At 37.7% G+C, this 21,152-nt stretch overlaps 1 protein-coding gene across 8 annotated transcripts in view; it reads left to right on the forward strand.

Annotated features, from left to right (window-relative positions):
• Positions 1 to 21,152, forward strand: part of sbf1 (SET binding factor 1) — a 58,743-nt gene that overhangs the window by 6,658 nt on the left and 30,933 nt on the right. For 3 of the 8 annotated variants that reach the window (XM_082166220.1, XM_082166224.1, XM_082166226.1), the window contains exons 2-7: positions 14,978 to 15,063; positions 15,202 to 15,339; positions 15,576 to 15,701; positions 16,893 to 17,003; positions 17,914 to 17,967; positions 20,155 to 20,184. In XM_082166220.1, the coding sequence (XP_082022346.1) occupies positions 14,978 to 15,063; positions 15,202 to 15,339; positions 15,576 to 15,701; positions 16,893 to 17,003; positions 17,914 to 17,967; positions 20,155 to 20,184 (545 nt within the window). The remainder of the gene's footprint in view (positions 1 to 14,977; positions 15,064 to 15,201; positions 15,340 to 15,575; positions 15,702 to 16,892; positions 17,004 to 17,913; positions 17,968 to 20,154; positions 20,185 to 21,152) is intronic. The other 5 variants (XM_082166225.1, XM_082166227.1, XM_082166221.1 and 2 more) reach the window with 4 other exon arrangements.

Below are 21,152 nucleotides of genomic sequence, written 5' to 3' on the forward strand. Positions count from 1 at the left end.
ACCCATTGGTAGAGAGTACAGTGAAGCTGATTGGTCCGTAGGTGAAAAATAAAAGCATTTGCAGAAAAAACGGAGCGGATTGGTTGGCTTGCTCTGATGTGGTTAGCAGGATTTTCAGGGTCTTGTTTGGAGGGGGTTTCCCTTCTTCAGAGGTCGTTTTGGTGCACCAATTTACAGGCTATTGTAAAAACTTTTAATTCGTTCATTCAAAAAGGAAACTAATGACAAAAATATTAATAATAATTATTCATAATAATATTTTAGTTTTTTTAATATTATTTTAATAATAAAAATAATAAATACATGTACTAATAATAAATAAATAAATGAATAAATGCAAAATTATTAATTGTTTTTTTAGGGTTCAATATTGTAGTTATTTTTCCCCTTTGTGTTTGATTTGAACCGTTTGCTTTACTCCCATCAGCGAGGGTTAGACTATAATTATTGCAATTCGATTTAAACCATTATGTGTCAGTTTCTTATAAAGTCCACTGTTTTATTTGCTTGCCAAAGTCAGTTTCTCCAAACCAGTCAGCTGTTATTGTTTTGCCATTATTACACATTTCTGAGTCATCTAACATAGACATGAATCATTTATACAGCAAGAGAGGCTGTCATCTTTTGAGAGTTGGGTTAAAAGCATGAGAAGCTTTAAGCCTCACGATTAGAGGCAATGACAAAATAACCGTGCAATACAATGTCACAATGTCAAAAAAAAAAAAAAAAAAAGACAGTTTAATCTGTGTTTCTGTCTATCATCTGTGAGTTAAAAATGGCATATTTACAATGGGGCGAGATGTCGAAATGCAAAGCTATGCGTTCAAGACGAGTTGAGAAATTCTATATAACTTTGCGCTGTCATACTAGTCTCGATTTAGGATGTATAATGTTTTGTGGCTAAACTTTTGAAACAGTGTGTGTGTTATGCAATACTTTGCCCTATTGACTTTCATTCAGTGCAATTTTTTTTTCTTTTTAACAAACTGACTGGCAAGTTAAAATGGTTTCCTGTCCCAATTGACAGCATGCCATAGATGCTTTCTCACAGAATGTTTGCTATGTGTTGTTGCCTTGTGGGAGGATATCGAGACGTCAAACGTCTACTCTTAAATGCTATAACTGTTGGTGATTTTTCGACGTGTATTTCCCTGAGTTCCTAGTGCTAATAATCTCTTTACCCTATCTAAACACCAGTCACACAGCTTCATTTCTTCTGGCTGCCTCTTTCATGGCGTTTGCCGGAGGAAAACTGACAAACCCGATGCTAATTTCACTACTACTTTCCATATGATTTCCAAACCTTGTCGGAAGGCTTGGAATTTCTGCTGAGGTGGAATGCCTGTCCAATAGCGTCAGCATTATGTAAGCAAAAGGAGTCCAAGTGCGTTCCTTTAGTTTGCTTTTCGCATTTCACGCAGGATAGCAGTCACACACTGAGCTTTAGTCCTTTGCAATGTTTATTTATTGATCAACTAGGTAACAAGGTACCTACAATGATGTAGCCGCTTATCTCTTAGTATATTAGCTGGAGGTTATTTAAATATATTAAAGTGTGTGAGAGAGAAGGGGTTGTCTGTGTTTATCTAGTGTCATGAAAGAGATTAGTTGTAGTACGTGTGCGTATCCTTGTTAGGGCTTGGCTAATAGAAGTTCTGTATATTTGTTAGCATTTGATGATATTGAAAATATTGTTTATTTAAAAGGTATTTCTTTATTTATCTATCATTTTGGCCAAATAGCTGTTGTTGTGGTAAAACACAGTAAAAACCTTGTTAAAAATAATATAATAATAATAATATATAATAATAATATAATATAAATTTCCAAGTAAATATTGATAAATGAATAAATATAATTTTAATTTAAATGCACCAATAAAACAACAAAAATAAGTATTTACTGACACATTTTTGTTGTTGTTGCTAGAACAACTTAAAAAAGGCCATACTTCCATGAATAAGTTTGATTATTGAATCCGAGTTTTGAATCAGCTTATAGAAAATAATCTTTTGTACTGATTCAAACTTCTTAATGCTCTCATAATTGTCTGTAACATGACAATGAGGGAGGGCACGGAAGTAGTCTAATATATTATGGCCTTTTGGAAACTTAACGGCCAAATAAAAAGCTCATTAAAATCATTGCAATGTTTCTCGCCCAGTCCTAATCCTTGTTAATGTAGCACTTAAGGCCTCTGTGTGTCAGTGTGTGTAAGAGTTTATCCGTAATCTAAATAAAACTCGATTTATGTCTCATGCTGTGACAGTAGTTTGTCTTAGAAGCCCATAAGCTCTTTAAGATGTTTTGGAAAGGCCAGTACTTGTCCACTGAAAACCAAAGTGCGCGACCTAAAATATCTAAAACCGCAGGTCTTTGCATAGAATATAGACAAGAGACAGACACAGCTTCACACATCGCTGACGTCATTGTGGCTGAGCAAACAAATCTAAATTGTTGGGGTTCATCAAATTTGTGATATTTTTTGAGCGACACCAAAAGCCACGTATTTTTAGAAGTAATGAGGTGTTGTTTTGTTGTTAAAACAAAGTGCTCTCTCTAAAAAAAGTGTGGAAATCGTCTTGAAGCTCGAGTATTTCCTCTATTGAAAAAGCAGCCAGGGCTGAATGCGGTTGTGGGACGGGTGGTTGCTGGCGTGCAGGAAGGATGTGAGTTTGTTGAAGAGCTTTTCTGCACAGAAAGAAAAGAAAACTGCGCTCACAGTATCCCCGAGCAACAGCAGATTTTGGCAGATGCAATTCTCTCAGTGCAAGTCCACCCAGAATGACCAAGGCCAAGAGTTTGGGTCTGAATTTTTACAAGTGCATTGAGCCGTTTACTCACTAGCAGTTAATCTTGCATCAGAAATAGCATTTGTGTTTAGTAGGGATGCAACAATATAAAAAATCTGGCTGATGTGAACAAGCCAGTAATTAATATATTTTCGTTTGGCCCATAACTAGAATTAATATTGTACGATTTTGTCTAAATATATAAAAAATTAAACTCTAAATATAACTCTTTATAAACAAACTGCAGTCATAAATGTAGAAATAGGAGAAACGTTCATGCACAATTAAATATCCAAATTCAGTTTAAAGAGTCTTGGTTTGATATTCACCATTCAAAAGTTTGGCAATTTTTTTTTTAAAAGATAATTTTTTACAGCATGTTTCAATTCTCACTTTTTGGGGCTCAGAAAAACATGCCGTTTTAGTGTGTGTCCCTTTAAATGCAAATGAGCTGCTGCTCTCGGCACAGAGGGCGGAGCCTCACGAGCTCGCGCTTCAGTGTCGGGACAATCTCTCACGGAATGATAATATTAAAACAGAAACTCTCAGTAGCGGTGTTCATTTCGACCCGTAGTCGGACAATAATGCCCACAGAGCCAGATAAATGCTGTATGGAGATAGAACAGGTATAGTTCAGTTTAATTACGGTTATAACATATTTGTCATCTGCTTTTATCCACTATTAATACAAACCTGCTGTAGCAATGATGGCCAAAAATATACTGATGAGTTCAATGAGGTTTAATGTACATCACACAAAGATGAAGCGTTAGTTTTACTCCAGAAAATCACTGTAAGAGCTGAATAAACACATCAGAAGTGCACATTAAAGTCTTATCCATAAACTCTCTCTCCCTTTCATTATCATCAAACATACACAGTGAATTACACAAACCACTTGTTACAACTAACAGTAAACAAATACACACCTTTTCAGGGGGTGCTTAATAAACTGGTGAACTTTATATCCGTGAAACGACTTGATGAGCTGTCATAAAGTGCACACTCTCACTTTCATTTCTGTTGTGATCAGTAACGTTAGGCCCGTTCGCTCCGGAGACTGTAAGCTGGATCCCGAACAGCTGGTACAGATCCATCCTCGAGTAACAACGAGAGTAAATGAAGACTGCTGTGTTCATTCATTACTTCTTACATCTTATAACAAAACACCTCAATTGCTCAGGAGACATTCTTGTCTACAGCTGCTCAGGTGTCGAAACAATGTTCAAATCAGCGTATTATAATGATTTCTGAAGGATCATGTGACACTGAAGACTGGAGTACCACCACAGGAATAAATTACATTTTCAACTATAGTAAAATAGAAAACTGTTATTAAATATTACTGTTTTTACTGTATATTTAATCAAATAAATGCAGCCTTGAGTGAGCAAAAGAGTCTTGTCAAAACCCCCAAATATTTGAACGTTAGTGGATGATAAAATGCATATCCGTTGCAGTTCAAATGTCATGGACTTGACAGGTTAGACTGCTTATAACTCATATCCTTCTTTATTCATGTTGAGTCACCTTTTATTACTTGTATTGAGTGTTTAGTCTTTCAATTTTGGACAGACCCATGACCCATTTTGGGTCACCACCCACCAGTTGAGAACCGCTCGTATAGATGTTGGTTGACAACTTCCTGTGTCTGCCCACCTAGCCTGTGCTATACTCCCTGACATGCTTAACTGCGGCCTCTCGGTCCTTGCTGCCATGGTGACGGAAGTGTTTTGACAACGTGGGCCGCAGGCCAAAGGAGCAGGCTGCGGTTTTCTAGGTTTTGATACATTGCCAAATCTTTCTCGAGAATCCATGTTGAACTTTTAAACAGACCGGTTTTAAGATTAGACTTATTAATTCTAGAAAAATCGGCAGGTGACGGGCGGCAAGACATTCTTTTCGCGTTTGAGAGCTTTTATAAAGCAACCCAGTCTTTCACTTTGCAAGCCTACATACTTGTTTTTGCCGCCCCACCCACATGCGTTGACACAGTCGCAAACACACTGCTTGTCTTACACAAGCGTGATAGTGAATTCCTGTGGTGCGCAGTTGCTTCAGAATGAGCTGTCTGTATGTTAAGGACGTATTACTCATGGCCTAACCGCACATACTTTAGTTGTAATCTCTCTGATTGATACATGATTGATACATGAGTGCCACATTGGTGGCATACATTAGAGGTCTGCTACCCGACCCGAGCCCAACGGGTCCCGAAAAACTCATGGGTTTCGGTTCGGGTTTGGGTTAATGTTTAATGAATAGCCTCGGGTTCGGGTTTGTAACTTAGAAAAACGATATAGGCTATAGGTTATATCTAGTTGTGATCGTAATTATATGAGAAAGTACGTGCGCAGTTTCAGCCGTCCTCTGATTGGTGTTGTGACTGAAATAGTGAGCACATGTGCAAAACAGTTTTGTAAAATGATATATGAATCATTTTTATTTTATCATATCATTTTACAAAACTGTTTCGCGCATGTGCTCACTATTTCAGTCACAACACCAATCAGAGGACGGCGCTGAAACCATCAACTCTCGATGCTGTTCGCTTTCTTCATAACTCGTACTGAGAAGGATATATTTGTGTAAATAGTTGTGCAACTGCGCGAACTTTGTTTTGAAGTTTAATGTTTGAGTTCCAGGGGAATTTGTGTCTGTTTCACCTGTTCAGCCACATCAAAGTTTCGGAATTAGTAAGTCCGTGCTTTTTCTCTCTTTTTTTTCTTCTTGTGTGCTGACTGATGAGGGGGCCGCTGTGCCTTGGTGAAACGGTGTTTGTACATGTACCTATTTTTTGAATTATAGTTGCAAGCAATCATAAAATACAGCATAAAAAAAAAAAGGTATTTACTGTGAGAAACGGACCTCTGGTTCGGCTCGGGCTTAAAATATAATCGCAATGTTCGGGTCGGGTTAAATGATTTCTGGTACAGGCCGGGTTCGAGCTTAAGTTTAAAGCCCGTCCAGACCTCTAGCATACATACATCAGTTTCCTCATTGAATAAACTGATGGAATCATGTGATTTCTGTCCCGTAGTAGCCTAACTGTTGTAGTGTGTCACCTGCCTTTAGTTTCACTTCACCTGCTTCGGTCTGACCAGCAGGACGATATGACTTTCGCGTGGCTTCTCTCTCAGATCCTTCATGAAGGAGCGGATGAAATCTCCCTATTAATAACTAGACACTCTTGTGAGTCATGGTAAAGCAGAAGTCCTTTGTAATGTGATCATTCATGGTTTATGGAGGCCATGTCAACCTTACTCCAAAAAAGATCTTTGCAAAGTTTTGCATGTATATCTGCATGTTTTCATAATTGGATAAATGAGATTTGAGAGCTCTGTAGTTGTCAGGGTCATAGTTTGCATAGTCCAGACCCATTGATTTGTTTGAACTCTCACCTATAAACAGATTGTAGCGGATTTAAGTTCTTTCAAGGCCATATTAAATGGTGTGTTGTGGTTAAAGCTCATGGCCGGATTGATTCCCGCAAGACAGGAGCCCCCGAGTGAGGTACTTAACCCCAGGTTGCTCCAGGGGGATTGACCCTGTATTAAGTTCACAGTGCTATTCTGTGGCGATAATCACGTGAACGTTGCGGAAACAAATCCCAATGGTTATCAACGTTGTGTGCCAATAAAAAAATAATCAAAGGCACTTTTAGCTTTAGGATCACACAAACCTGAGCATTGCCTTCCATCTAAACAAGCAGGCCTTGTCTGGGAAAGATTAATCGAAGTCTCATATGTCCAGATCCGTCTTGTGTGATTATCCAAGCACATTCCCCATGTCCACTTACCATACGACCCCATTCATGAGTCAAAATCTCAGGTGCAAGGTTTTTGGTAGTCTGGTCCCACAAACAAGGTGTATTGCATTGACAGACCATTGAGAAACCTTGCACGACCTCACTGACCCCATTTTTCCTATCGGATTTCTGAAGGTTCTCAGACTTGCATTGACTTTGGCTGGCTGTGGATTTGTTCTCAACTCACTTGTATTGATTCCAAGCTTTTTGTTTTGTCCCTGGAGTCCAAAAATGAGGTCAGAATTCTCCTCTGATTTGTCCAAAGCCTTGTGTGCAATGCTACAAATCCTACTTGTGCACGTATGCGAAATCTTGAGTTTAAATGTGATAAATGCATGTGTATAACGCATTTAACTTCTGCTTAGGTCTTTCACAGCGTTCCCCTCGGGAATATTCTTGAGAAAAACGCAGGCCTCGTTTGCCGACTCAGCTGTTATCTGGGAGCACCAGAGTTCTGGAATCGGAATGCTGGAATTCGGCATGAGTGAATTAGTGTTGCAAGAACAGTGCCTGTTTGTGCTTGGACGTCTCTTTTACTCCTTCACTCATCTAGTCACTTTCACTCTCATTCTAAGATAGCGGAAAAGCAGGAGGGGTGGGAATGAAAGCGAGTTTTAGATTTCCCAACAACACGTTGGAGGCCTCAAATATCAGTTTGATGTTGGCACGCTGTTTCTGGCTCAGATTCCTTCCCTGGTTGCATGTCTTGATTTTTTTTTTTTTTTTTTTGGTAAGAGAAAACTAAGCCAATCCTGAGTCTGCACTCTTACCCTGGGGCACTAACATGTCAGCTCACTAAATGGGAGTAGAGTGTAGAGTGACCGCCTAGGGGGCCTTGGCAGCAGGCCAAAGTTGTATATGAATATCACCTGATGTTGGTGCATTTGCTTTGCAAATCTTTGCTTAATCTTTATCCGCCCCAATCCCTGGAGAGATAAGGGATAACTCAAGGCAAGTGCCATCCAAAGATCATTTTCACAACAGGCTAAATTTGGCAGCGTACAGTGTTGTGAATAGGCTCTATTGTGGTGCCTGTATTTTGGACACACTCCAGATAGACTCCAGGTATTATTTTGCCCTGTATCCACTCCAGTAGAATTGCATCTCTTTCTGCCGTTGGCTACAGTCTTTCCTTTTTAAACTGTATCAAAAAGTGTCATTACCCTGTCGGTCATTTTGTCTATATTGTGAGGAAATAAATGGAAGGTCCCGGAAAACCTGAAAGTATCCTTCCTTCCTTCCTTCCTTCCTTCCTTCCTTCCTTCCTTCCTTCCTTCCTTCCTTCCTTCCTTCCTTCCTTCCTTCCTTCCTTCCTTCCTTCCTTCCTTCCTAATATTAATCCTTCCTTCCTTCCTTCCTTCCTAATATTAATCCTTCCTTCCTTCCTTCCTTCCTTCCTTCCTTCCGGGTTCGTACGTTTTGAAAAAACCTGGAAAAGTTATGGAATTTGAAAAATGCAAATTCCAGGCCTGGAAAGGTTTTGAAAAAAAAAAAGACCCAGAAAGTTTTGGAAAAGTCATGGATTTTTTTTTTAACACAGCATAATATGTGATTAATACCAAAACTGTTTAAAAAATATATATATATTTCGCGTTGTCTTAACGTCCATATTCGGGCGGCATAACGTTCAGTTCACTTCCGATTCACTCACTTGTTGCGATGTTGCCTGAGGCGAAGTCGGTGCTGACAGAAATTTTATTGAAATGCCAGGAAAGTGGCACGAGCATGCTAAAGTTTTGCAAGCACCGGTGGGTCGAGAATGTTAACGTAGCGGAAAGAGGATACGCAGCATAAAAGCCTACGTATGTCTCCAGCACGCGAGAGGAGAGAAGAAAACGAGTAAATGTCAGTTCAATTGTAAGTTCATTCTTTATGTGCCTAGGTGTGTGCGATATTGTCTATGAACTATGATGATATTGTAATCATTGTTTTAACTATGTACGAGGCACTGCGAGTGCGAGCTGACATCGCGTTTCTCTCATGCTTGCTTTCACTTCGTGATGTGTCACGAGTTATAGATGTCCCCAAATGAGTTTTTGTCTTATATTTATATCATATTATATTGTTATATTAGAATATCACATGAGCAAGAGTGCCGTTTTCCTGTGCATAATTGCAAATGTGCTATTTATTTTATACAACAGTTAAATTAACAATAAAGTTAACATTGTGAGTTACTTTTTGGACACAATATTGTCAATTTTCCCTTTATATCGCCGACGAGAATTTCATAATGAAGCCGTAGTCCAACAGACAGCGATGATTTTTAAAAAATGTAGGCTATTTAATGAAATCCGCGTTTTGAACGAATCATTTTAACGATTCAATGAACAATCACTTGTTTTTCTGAATGAATCAGCCGTTTGAACAAATCGGTTGAATAAATGACTCCAACAACTCGCTTATTAAGACAGTGACTTGCCGCCACCTACTGGTGGTTTTAGTTTCATATTTAAAGTATCCTTTAATACTGAGGAAACTGTACATGTATTTTATCCTGTGTCCTTCAAAGATCTTGCACTTTATTTTGGATTGTACCACATAAATTGTCATCCATTTTATTGTTAAACCTCTGAGGGTAAACTTTAACACATATTTTTATTCTTATAATGTCGACTGACATTTTCAGGAATACATAGTCATGGAAATGTGCCGAAAAATCATGGAAAAGTCATGGAAAAGTATTGGTTAAAATGTGTATGAACCCTGTTCCTTCCTTCCTTCCTAATATTAATCCTTCCTTCCTAATATTAATCCTTCCTTCCTAATATTAATCCTTCCTTCCTAATATTAATCCTTCCTTCCTTCCTTCCTTCCTTCCTTCCTTCCTTCCTTCCTTCCTTCCTTCCTTCCTTCCTTCCTTCCTTCCTTCCTTCCTTCCTTCCTTCCTTCCTTCCTTCCTTCCTTCCTTATATTAATCCTTCCTTCCTAATATGAATCCTTCCTTCCTTCCTTCCTTCCTTCCTTATATTAATCCTTCCTTCCTAATATGAATCCTTCCTTCCTTCCTTCCTTCCTTCCTTCCTTCCTTCCTTCCTTCCTTCCTTCCTTCCTTCCTTCCTTCCTTCCTTCCTTCCTTCCTTCCTTCCTTCCTTCCTTCCTAATATGAATCCATCCTTCCTTCCTAATATGAATCCTTCCTTCCTTCCTAATATGAATCCTTCCTTCCTTCCTAATATGAATCCTTCCTTCCTTCCTAATATGAATCCTTCCTTCCTTCCTAATATGAATCCTTCCTTCCTTCCTAATATGAATCCATCCTTCCTTCCTAATATTAATCCATCCTTCCTTCCACACATTTATGGAAAAGTAGTAGAAATTACTAGAATTTCTAAATTTTAAATTTTAAACACTAATGCATTTCTATATTCAGCTTTCTTTATTATTTCTTCAGCTAGGAATGCCTCTTTGTGATCTCTAAAATATCTCTAAAATGAAAATTCTTGAAAAAAGTATGTAATATTACCATGATTCAGTCTCTCTGGTGAGATCATAAAGTCATCTGCATCATTTGCAAGATTAGAGTGTCTGAGTTTCTGTCGATATTTGTTGTCTAACCTTTAAATGGCTAGTAGGTTGGCTTCTTTGTTTAGGGAGCGGTTAAAGTCTTATTCCAACTCCAGACTTGTTTAATGAGTACACGTGCCAACTTTTAGTTAATTTCCCACAATGCCTCATTGTTTATGACTCATCTGGCTCGCTCTCGAGTAAATATAACACTCTTCATAAGCCCGAGCTGAGGTAAGGAGGAGGGTGTAGCCGCTTACACCTCTGTTTATTATAGCGCCATCAACCATGTGCACCTTATCACTCACTCAACTGTAGTCAGTCGCCTTTTTATACGTGCAGGCTTGCACACACACACACGAGGGTTGCACACACGGTGCGGCTTCACCTCTCTGCCTGATTTTGTGTTCATAAGCTTAACAGTTCCCTTTTATAGGGATTTTTTTAAAATTGTATTATTATTATTATTTTTAAACTGTTTGGGTTATTTAAATGGTTAAACTTATAAAAGAGACTAAAATAAAAGGAAACAAAAAAAATTATTAATTTAGTAAAAATATGAATTTGAAAAATATTACAGTAATATTCATATACTACTACTACTACTACTACTACTACTACTACTACTACTAATAATAATAATAATAATAATAATAATAATAATGTTAATGAATAAATTCCTCAGGAAGAAGGTTTAAGAAGTTATCATTTTAATGTGTTTTTTATTGTTATTTTAGTATTATATTTTCATGGAAAAGTAGTTGGAATACAATTTTAAAACAGTTTTACAATTTTTTTTTATAAAATAGATGAAAGTAAAACATAACAAAAAAGAATTAATTTTATAAAAAAATTATTAAATTGTATAACAAATATAACAATAAAGAATAATTAACAAGAACAACAATAATTGTTATTATATGTTATTTAAAAATATTAAGGAAGAAGATTTGAGAAGGTGGTAATTTTGTAAAAAAAAAAAAAAAAAAAAAATCTTATTTTGTTATTTTCCACACTTTCATGGAAAATGAATGAAAATACAATTTTACAAAGTCATGAAAATTTTAAGTTTGCTTTGAAGGATAAAAAACTGCATGTTACGTTTTCCAGAATATTGTTCAAATAATTGAGCCGTGTCCAAAGCACGGGACTCTGGACTCAAATACAGTGTTCATTCTTAACTTTTGACCTTTGTCCTTTGCTCAAAAGGAGGGCTTTTCCTTGGATAAGGCTTTGGTTTGACACTTAAAGTCTTGTCCTGCTGGTCATCGCGCCATCAGCATCACATGGGCCGGGTCGCTAACTCATTTATTCTGGGTGAAGAGGGAGGGACAGCTGTCTAAATGAACTGCTCAAATCCCATGATTCCTCTGTGCAATAAGAGCACTCTCTAACTGACAAAGTCCCTGTGTTCAATCTCACAAGACTTGCTTTTCAACAGGCCTTCTACAGTAGCTCAGTCGTGTGTATGTGTGTGCGGTTGCCACATATCTGATAAGATGTTCAAAGAGACAGATGAATTCCTGACTGATGGTTTTCTGGAGTGCTGTCAGCGCTGTACATTGGATCGTCCAGCCCTGCAAGATGATTTCATTTGATTCATCTGATTCGTGCATCGGGTCTTGGAAGACGTCCCAGTCATTGTTTGCTTTATAGTGGGTCTGTTCGTGGTTTTGTTTAGCTGTTGAAAGCCCCAGACAGGTGCTGTTCCTCCTCTCCTCTCCTGTTGTGACATTCTCAGCTCTCACTTGCACTGTATCATTCTGCTTCATACTTCAAAATGCTGTTTTAAAAAAAAATATATAACATAATATATTATGATTTTTCTTATTTTACTTTTATTTTCAGCCAGCTTCTTCAAAATGCTGAAATATTTTGTTTTGTTTATTTTATAAATTGTTGTAGATATTTTATCTTATTATATTATATAACATATTATGCGTTATATATACTGTATATAATATACAGTATTATATATATATATATATATATATATATATATATATATATATATATATATATATATTAGGGATGTCAATTTTCACAAATTCCCATGATCGATCGTCGTTTAAATTAACGATCAATTAATCGATTAATCGTTAGCCTTAATACTGCGATATGCGTCTACTGCAGTGGCTATGACAGCATGACAGGGTCTGCAAATGCTGCTCAAAACGCTATATGTTCCTCACCAAATCAATTAGAATGGTTTTAAATATAAATAAAGGGCTAGTAGGATTGTAAAATGTTTCGATGTGATTGATAATTAAATTGATTATTTAATAATCAAATATAACTACTAATACAACGTGTCACCAACGCCGCCTCATATGCGCTTAGAATGTGTGACTGTTGTGGACGCGCTCTTCCTGGAACAACTGCACGCGCTGAATGAATCTGCTACCGTTAAACTGGAGCACTTTGCTAGCACGTTATTTATCTAAAAGAAACGCATCCTATATGAGATTAATCAGATATATTCAAAATAAACATAATATTACAAATTATATCTGCACAAAATTACGCAAATTCATGCACAAGTGAACTTGAACTAAGTTACGTGCCATTCATTCAGAAGAACTATTAATCATGTTGTGGACGCGGTCTTCCTGGAGCAACGCGACACGGCAACTAAACCCAAATAATTCACAATGTTTATTACAATATTGTTCTCTTTATAATGTTATGTAATATTACAGTCCCAATAGTCATTATTAGTCGTGCATTGCCGTTTGAGCTGCGCGCGCTGAAGCTGACGCTTTACTACAGAGTTAATTCTTAACCAAATGCATCCAATATGAGATAAATCAGATATAGATAGGCCTACAGAAAATAAACAGTATTACAACTTACATTTGCACAAAACAAAATGCTGCGAATGCACACGCAAACTTATAGTCATGATGAAGGTGTAAAATGGTCCCAAACATAACTCCGGCGCGCTCGCTTTACATGTTTCGCGGTTGAGCAGCGCCCACGCGCATGAAGACCTGCTTAATCGATGATCGATAAGTTGTATCGATTAAATGTATTATCGACAATTAATCGATCGTCGATTAATCGTTGACATCCCTAATATATATATATATATATATATATATATATATATATATATATATATATATATATATATATATTTATTATATAGAGTCCTGCACGGGTTCGGGTTCCCGCGGGTACCCGACGGGTGACCCGCGAATTTTGCTCAAACGGGTGAAAAATATCCAACTGTGTCGGATACGGGTGCGGGTCGGGTCGGACACGGGGGAAACACGGGTCTAAACACGGGTTTAAAACAATCACATGCAAACGTAAAAATATATGCATATTTTTAGGTACACATCTACAAAAATATTCCTGTATTTCAAGTTGATAAAATAATTTACAATCCACATCAGTTTATTTATGCCCACGCGCCACGCCCTCCCAGGATCTATAACGTTACCTAGGCTACTTTCACTTTTAAAAATTCCTCATAACCGCGCGCGCGATCTGCTTGAAGTCGTCGAGATGGATGCTGAGGAGTTGAAGAAAAGAATAGCTAGTGGAGATTGTAAAGTTGTTGTTGTTTTGTTGTTGTTTTATTTGGATCCCCATTAGCTCCCACTATGGTGGTCGCTAGTCTTCCTGGGGTCCACTGAAATCACAATACAAAAATACAAAATTCAATTAATTAATACATCAATAAGATCTATAAAAACTATACGATATATTAGCTACCATGACACACATTTGAAAGGAGTACAAATTATGCAGTTATGCAAAAAGCAACATCTATTCAACATGCAATTCAAAACAATTTAAAACAAACATGCAAAAAAGAATAGGTAGTACTTTCACACCTGTAATCTCTGTTTTATTGTTTTCTTAAAAGAAAATTTACTTTTGAGTTCCCTGACGCTGGATGGAAGTAAGTTCCACTCTACAGCCCCTCTGTATACAATAGTTGTCTTCATAAAATTACATCTTGGACTAGGAGTAATCATTATCTTGTTGCTAACTGAGCGTGTCACATGCTCATGACCATATCCACTAAACAATATTTTTTCTTTTATAAAGTTATATGCTTCATTAGCCATGACCTTGTGCATGAGCAACAAAAAATTATATTTTACTTTTGCCTCTACTGTTAACCAAGATAATTTAATATGCATCTCACGCACACTAGCGCGAAAAGAACAGCGCAGAACTACTCTGGCTGCTCTATTCTGTGCAATTTGAAGTTTTCTTAGATGTTTTTGGGCCGCACTACTCCAAACTACTGGACAGTAATATAAGTGAGACAGAACAAGACTTTGGACGACATTTTTCAATGTAGCAGTTGGACAATATACAGAGCATTTTCTAGACATAGCGATACCCCTGCCCATCTTACTGACAATGTGGTCAATCTGGTCTGACCAAGATAATAAATTATCTAGTCTAACACCCAGCAGTGTGAATCTGGGAACCTGGTAAGTTGTCGACAATACGTCATCAAAAGTCAAGTCCAGTGTGTGGGAGAAATTCTTGCATTCTTACGCAAGATTATAAAAGCAGAGACCCCCCCCCCCCCCCCCCCCCAAAAAAAATTAAATAAAATAAAAACAACAACAACAACACAAAACCACCAGAGAAATTAAGAAATCAAATCTCTGATTTAATAATGAATAAATCCTAAATCACTTATTGTCACAAAGCCATGAACATAATAATGTTTTTGTTTATAGGTCAGGAAGTGCTCATTATCAGCCTATTATGCCAAGTTATGTGGGTTGTGGGGTTATCACGAGCTAAACGCAGTTTCTGTCAAGTCAGATTTGCAAAGCTTTACTCGAGTTCCTTTCAGTCCTTATGCGTCCATTTATCTTTTGTTTCTCTTTTTGTGTAGGAGGTAGTGAAGGTCAAGGCCGAATTCACCAGCGTTTCCCAGAGAAGGACTGGGAAGATAACCCCTTTCCTCAAGGCCTTGAGCTGGTAAGCCCATCACAAACAAACTCGCAGCATATGATGTCCCAGAATTCACAGATTCGTCCAACAGTATTGAATGATTCTGGCCGTGTTTTCATAGGATCTGATGATTACATCGTTTTATCTTTGTGGCTTCTCTTTCAGTTCTGTCAGCCCAGTGGATGGCAGCTGGTACCAGAGAGAAAGCCTCCCTCTTTCTTTGTGTCAGTTCTCACAGACATCAACTCCGAGCGGCATTATTGCGCGTGCTTCACCTTTTGGGAGTCCGTGGAGAACCCGCAGGTTTGTGCCGAGCACGTGCAGATGAACAGAAGGAATGTGAGAGAGAAGGGAAGACAGAAATTATGTAACAGGATGCAATGGGGCTGATGGGTGGGGTGATTTACTGCTGTGTGAAATGGATTGTGCTGGTTTAGAAACTGCTTTTTTGGTTGATTGGATGGCTAATGTTTAAATGATTTGGAGTGTGGTAATTCCAGGTGCCGTTTGAGGGTGTTTTATGGCTTGTGTGTGTTCAGCTACAGAAAGGAGAGCCCAGTGAAGCCGACGAAGATGACGGTCCAGACGTGCTTCAGCCTGCTCAACTCTACGCTCCTAAAAGCCTGGTCCTCGTATCCCGTTTGGACCACACAGAGGTCTTCAGGGTAAGAGACGCGCACACAGGAAGTCCACACATGACAGTTACGGTTCAACTGTAAGGATTATAAAGCATTTTTTATTGTCCTGCTAATATTTTCATTGACCTGTATCACAAAAAAGCAACATATTTTATATATCAGAAAAGAAAATCTGTATTTTTCTAGATGCTCTTCTATATCTATATGTTTTCTTTTAAAAATCTAGATACATTATTTTTATTATTATTTTTATTGTCAAATACTTTGTACAAAAATGTATTAAACTATTATATTAATATAAATGTTTAAGAAAATTATTTAGTAGTAATAGCTGGAAATTATACATATATATTGTAACTCTTCAACATGTATTACATATGGAAGCTTGTTTCCACCACCAAATAAAAAATAATAACCGTAATTGCGACTTTTTATTTTTCTTGCGAGTTTATATCCCATTTATTTTTATATCCCACAATTCTCACTTTTTTTCTTAGAATTGTGAGATATAAACTCACAATTTCTAGTTATGAAAACCAAATTGCGAGATATAAACTCACAATTTCTAGTTATGAAATCCAAATTGCGAGATATAAACTCACAATTTCTAGTTATGAAAACCAAATTGCGAGATATAAACTCACAATTTCTAGTTATGAAATCCAAATTGCCAGATAAAGAAAAAAGAGAAAAAAGTCAGAATTGCGAGATATAAACTTGAAATTGTGAGAGAAAAAAGTCAGAATTGCGAGATATAAACTTGAAATTGTGAGGAAAAAAAGTCAGAATTGTTAGACAAACGTGCAATTCTGAGGAAAAAAAAGTCAAAACTCATCTGTGTCAGCCTGCTAGATAATGTTAATTTATTGACATTAAAATCCACAGAAATTTGCAATGTTAAACAAAAAAAGAATTTGGCATAAGTGCATAAAAACCTGTATGCTGTAGCAACAACACATAAGTGGCCTGATTGGTCAAATGACATCCCAATTGTTGAACCCTGAGGTCATGGCCTAGTGTTTTACACTAGTCATGTTTAGCCAGGAAATACAGGTTCAAATCCGGCCTATGGTGTGTCCTGATCCCATTTCCCTCCTCTAATAATTTCCTGTCCTGTCTCAAAAGTATCAAAACCTTAAAAAAACATAAGCAATAGAAGTATGATGTTATTAGATTTCCCTATATTTAAATTTACTCTTGCGTCTCTTTACTCTGCAGAACTGCTTAAGTCTCATCTACACTGTTCATGTGGATGGCCTCACCGTTCCCATGGAAACGGTGATCGGAAACCTTCTCACCTGCATTATTCCTATAGCTGGAGGCTCTCAGGTAAGAAATGCGCATAATCTAATATGTTTTAATCCAAAACCAATGTCTATAAATCATTTTATTTTTTTTAAAACCAACACATACTGGTTCTCTCTTGATGAATGAGTGTTTTTCTCTGGAGGGATTCTTATCAGAGGTTAAAGACACATTTGTAAATAATCCCGTGCATCATGGGTAGTGTGGAAGATCTGCACTATTATGGATGCCACAGATGCTCTAGTCTTAATTCTATCTCAGAATGATGTTCTCATGATGACCCTGAATACTGTGTGTACATTATGTACATTAGTGCACTTGATGACAAAAATGAGCATAACATATAAGGGTAATCCTAGTTCATTTTGATATTTCTTTTAATTAATGACCAATTAAATTAATTAAACCCATATCAGGTTTTTAAAGATTTAAAGGGACAGTTCACTCAAAAATGTAAATTCTGTCATTTAATTGTTACTCCATTGAATGACTTGCTTTTTTCTCTCTCAGTGAAACACAAAATAAGATATTTTGAAGAATATCCAGACTACTCTTTTCCATATAATGAAGATGATTAGGGGTTTGAGGTGTCAAGCTCCAAAATGGCACAAAAACACTATAAAAGTATCTTAAATGTTGTGTATTTGAATCAAGCGCTATATTCTGAGTCACTTGAGGTTGTGACCTAGAGCTTGACTGCACAAAACCCAAAAGACTGGCCAATTTCTCCTTTTGTGTTCTACGAAAGCAAGTCATACGGATTGGAACAACATGACAACAGTTTTATTTGTTGAGTGAAATATTGCTTTAAATATGATTGTTTTTTTTAATAACATGCTCACATGTTATCATTCTCAAGTTCACGTTTGGTTTTTGTGTTACAACCAAATGATTCCCTCCCCTCAAGTGTAAACCTGACTCCCTTGTGTTCCAGATAAATGACCCCCCTCTTTGTAGTTTAACTGACTGGCTACTGGGTTGTTTCCAGGTAACATTTGCCTTTGAGCAGTTTCAACCAATCAACCCATCTGTGATTCTGCCTGATAATCAATCGTCAATCTATGCTCTGCATTTCTCAGTCATTTCGAAATCACTGCTGCTCATGCAAATCAACAACGTGCCTGATTTCTTTCTGGCTCTTTGGCTGCGATCGATTGCTCCTGAAATGCATTAATCAACTTTGTTTTGGTGACAGTTTTTTCATCTGCTTATTGTTTGTTTTATGGGACAGTGTACAGATAAACACTTAAGCACCTCCTCACACCACGCAGAGGCTTATGGGGCCAGTCTTTGTGTCCTGGGCCTGGTTGGCGTGGATTGAACATATGGGCTGGGATGGTGGCAGATGGCGTCTAAGCACACTGCAGTGTGTATGAATGACAGCCTCAGAAACACACAAGCTACAGCTTCAGTGCGGCGTTTCCATTGGTTCTCTTCTATCTTGTGTGCATTGGAAAGGGCTTGTTAAAGGGATAGTTCACTTTGAAATTAATTTTTGGTATGTTTTAGCTTACCTCAAGGGCATCCAAGATGTAGGTTTCTTTTTTTCCGCAGTAGTTTCAATTTTGATATTTATAGGTCAAACTGTTCTTGTCTGTCAGTCATATAATGCAGGTCTATGGTCATTATCTCAAAACACAAGCACAGAGTCCAAATTAAAACAATTCCCCGTCGTCCAAATTAAACAATTCCCCATCGTAAGTACACATTGATGGCCTAAGACACGAAACGAGCGGTTTGTGTGAGAAAACGAACAGTATTTATATCGTTTTTACCTCTTATACGCAGCCATGTCGAAGTGATCTGATCTGACGTGTACGCAGACTGGTGCATAGATATATACACTAGATGTCGCCTTAAAGACATTCGTTCCAATGAACTGCCGTAGACAAGGCGACATCTAGTGTGTATATATCTATGCACCAGTCTGCGTACACGTCAGAACAGATCACTTCGACATGGCTGTGTATAAGAGGTAAAAACTATATAAATACTGTTCGTTTTCTCACACAAACCGCTCGTTTCGTGTCTTAGGCCATCAATGTGTACTTACGATGGGGAATTGTTTAATTTGGACTTCTCTGTGCATGCTCTTTGAGATAGTGACCATAGACCTGCATTATATGACTGACAGACAAGAACGGTTTGACTTAAAAATATCAAAATTGAAACTACTGCGGAAAAAAAGACACCTACATCTTGGATGCCCTTGAGGTAAGCTAAAACATACCAAAAATGAATTTCAAAGTGAACTATCCCTTTAACTATCAATGAGCAATACATTTGTTACAGTATTTATTAATAACGTTGGTTAATAAAACTGTTCATTATGAGTTCATACCAGGTTCTAATTGCGTGTTAGTAACTTAAAGGTGCATAGCTTTGTAACTTGACTTTTGAACAAAAAAAATGTTATAAGTGTTTATATTTCAGACCAAGCGGGATGCTTTTCGCGGGAATTTGCGTACGTTTGTCACTCGCTCTTGCGTGTCGTCGTCATATCCGTAAATAGAGAAAAGTTGCTCCGGCTACTTTGACGTGTGAATGGTGTGGCATAGATTAGGTGTCACAATGAGCCAGAAAGGCTGAGCTCAATCTGTAAAATATCAAACATGCCTGCCCTGGATATAATGATTGTCTTTGTGATCGCGACTAGACGTTTGGCAAGCATCTGTGTGTTGGGATTGGGAAGCCAGTGGAATTGGTGAGTCAGGTGTGATTTGGTCATAAATCTGTGCGTGTATAAGCCAGCAGTGCTGAAAATCCATAGAGTCTCAGTTATTTTGGACTTCCTGGAGGGCATGTTTTACTGTCCCTGACCCGGGGCCGCAATGCTAGGTAAAACACGTCTGTCTGTTTTCCCAGTTGCAAGATAATCCACACCAGAAGTCCTCAATGTAATATCTAATCTGTTACGCAAGTCAGAGTTTCCCAGGCCTCACTTTCTGTTTCAGGAAAGGTTTAACCTGTTAGAACAGCAGCTGTATTTTCATATTCCTGTGACCCTTGCCCTCACAGCTGTGTTTTATCATCACAACTTTGTGTTGTGCATTTTTGTCATGTATTTCCTTGTTTTCTTTTTGTTTGCTCTTTTTTATTTATTTATTGCAATGTCTCTCAATTTTAGTGTGACTAACGGTTTGTGTTTTTTGTTGCTGTGTGGTTGCTAATCTAGCCGGGCCAGGACGACAGAGAGGAGAGCTCGGTACGCCCCGTTTGATTTAGTTCAGCTCTTTTTCTTACTGTCAGTTCTGCTTTCCCCTCGTTTTTGGCTCCACCAATTAAAACACATGCTCAACATCAGGGGAACCAATTAGATCACAGTAATTCAGATAAAAATTAATCCAATATGTGACTAACCATTGTTTTAGACACTATAATCTGTCCATCTATGTATCCATCCATCCATCCATCCATCCATCCATCCATCCATCCATCCATCCATCCATCCATCCATCCATCCATCCATCCATCCATCCATCCATCCATCCATCCATCCATCCATCCATCCATCCATCCATCCATCCATCCTCCATCATCCATCATCCATCAGCCATCCATCCAATTTTAGCAATTTCTTAATCTTAATCTTTACATTTTCAATATATATGTTCATATATTCAATAATGTTCTTCAGTTTGACCTACTGACACACCATAAAGAAGGATAAAATGTGCATTGCATGGCATTTCCATAATCACTTAAAATTCCCATATTTGGATGTGTTAAGTGCACAATGATTAGGGTTGTCACAAATAATCACCATGAATGCATGATTGCAAATTACGCTTCTATGCAGTTCCATGTGTTATTGCTGTGGATTTGTCCTGTCGTGAGGTTTCATTACAGCAAGCATTTTATGAGGGTGTGTAATGTGCACATGCTCTAATGCAAGGCTGTTAAACGCTTATGTGTGCTGTGGCTGTTTGAAGTGATGACATAACCCCCCCATGCTGTCATTTTACAGCTTCCTCTTTACTTCCTGTCCTGATGTGACATTTACCCTAAAAGGACTGGTTTCTTGACACCTACTGACTTCATCTCTGCCTGAATATATCAAATCAGTCCTAATCAAAAGTCCCAAAATGGCCATAACAGCAGCATGTGTTGGGCTGCGTGGATGGATAATAAGGACTAATTACAACTGTATAATGTAAATGATAAATGATGAAC

Source organism: Leuciscus leuciscus (assembly GCF_965113295.1).
Source record: "Leuciscus leuciscus genome assembly, chromosome: 4".
Classification (NCBI taxonomy): domain Eukaryota; kingdom Metazoa; phylum Chordata; class Actinopteri; order Cypriniformes; family Leuciscidae; genus Leuciscus; species Leuciscus leuciscus.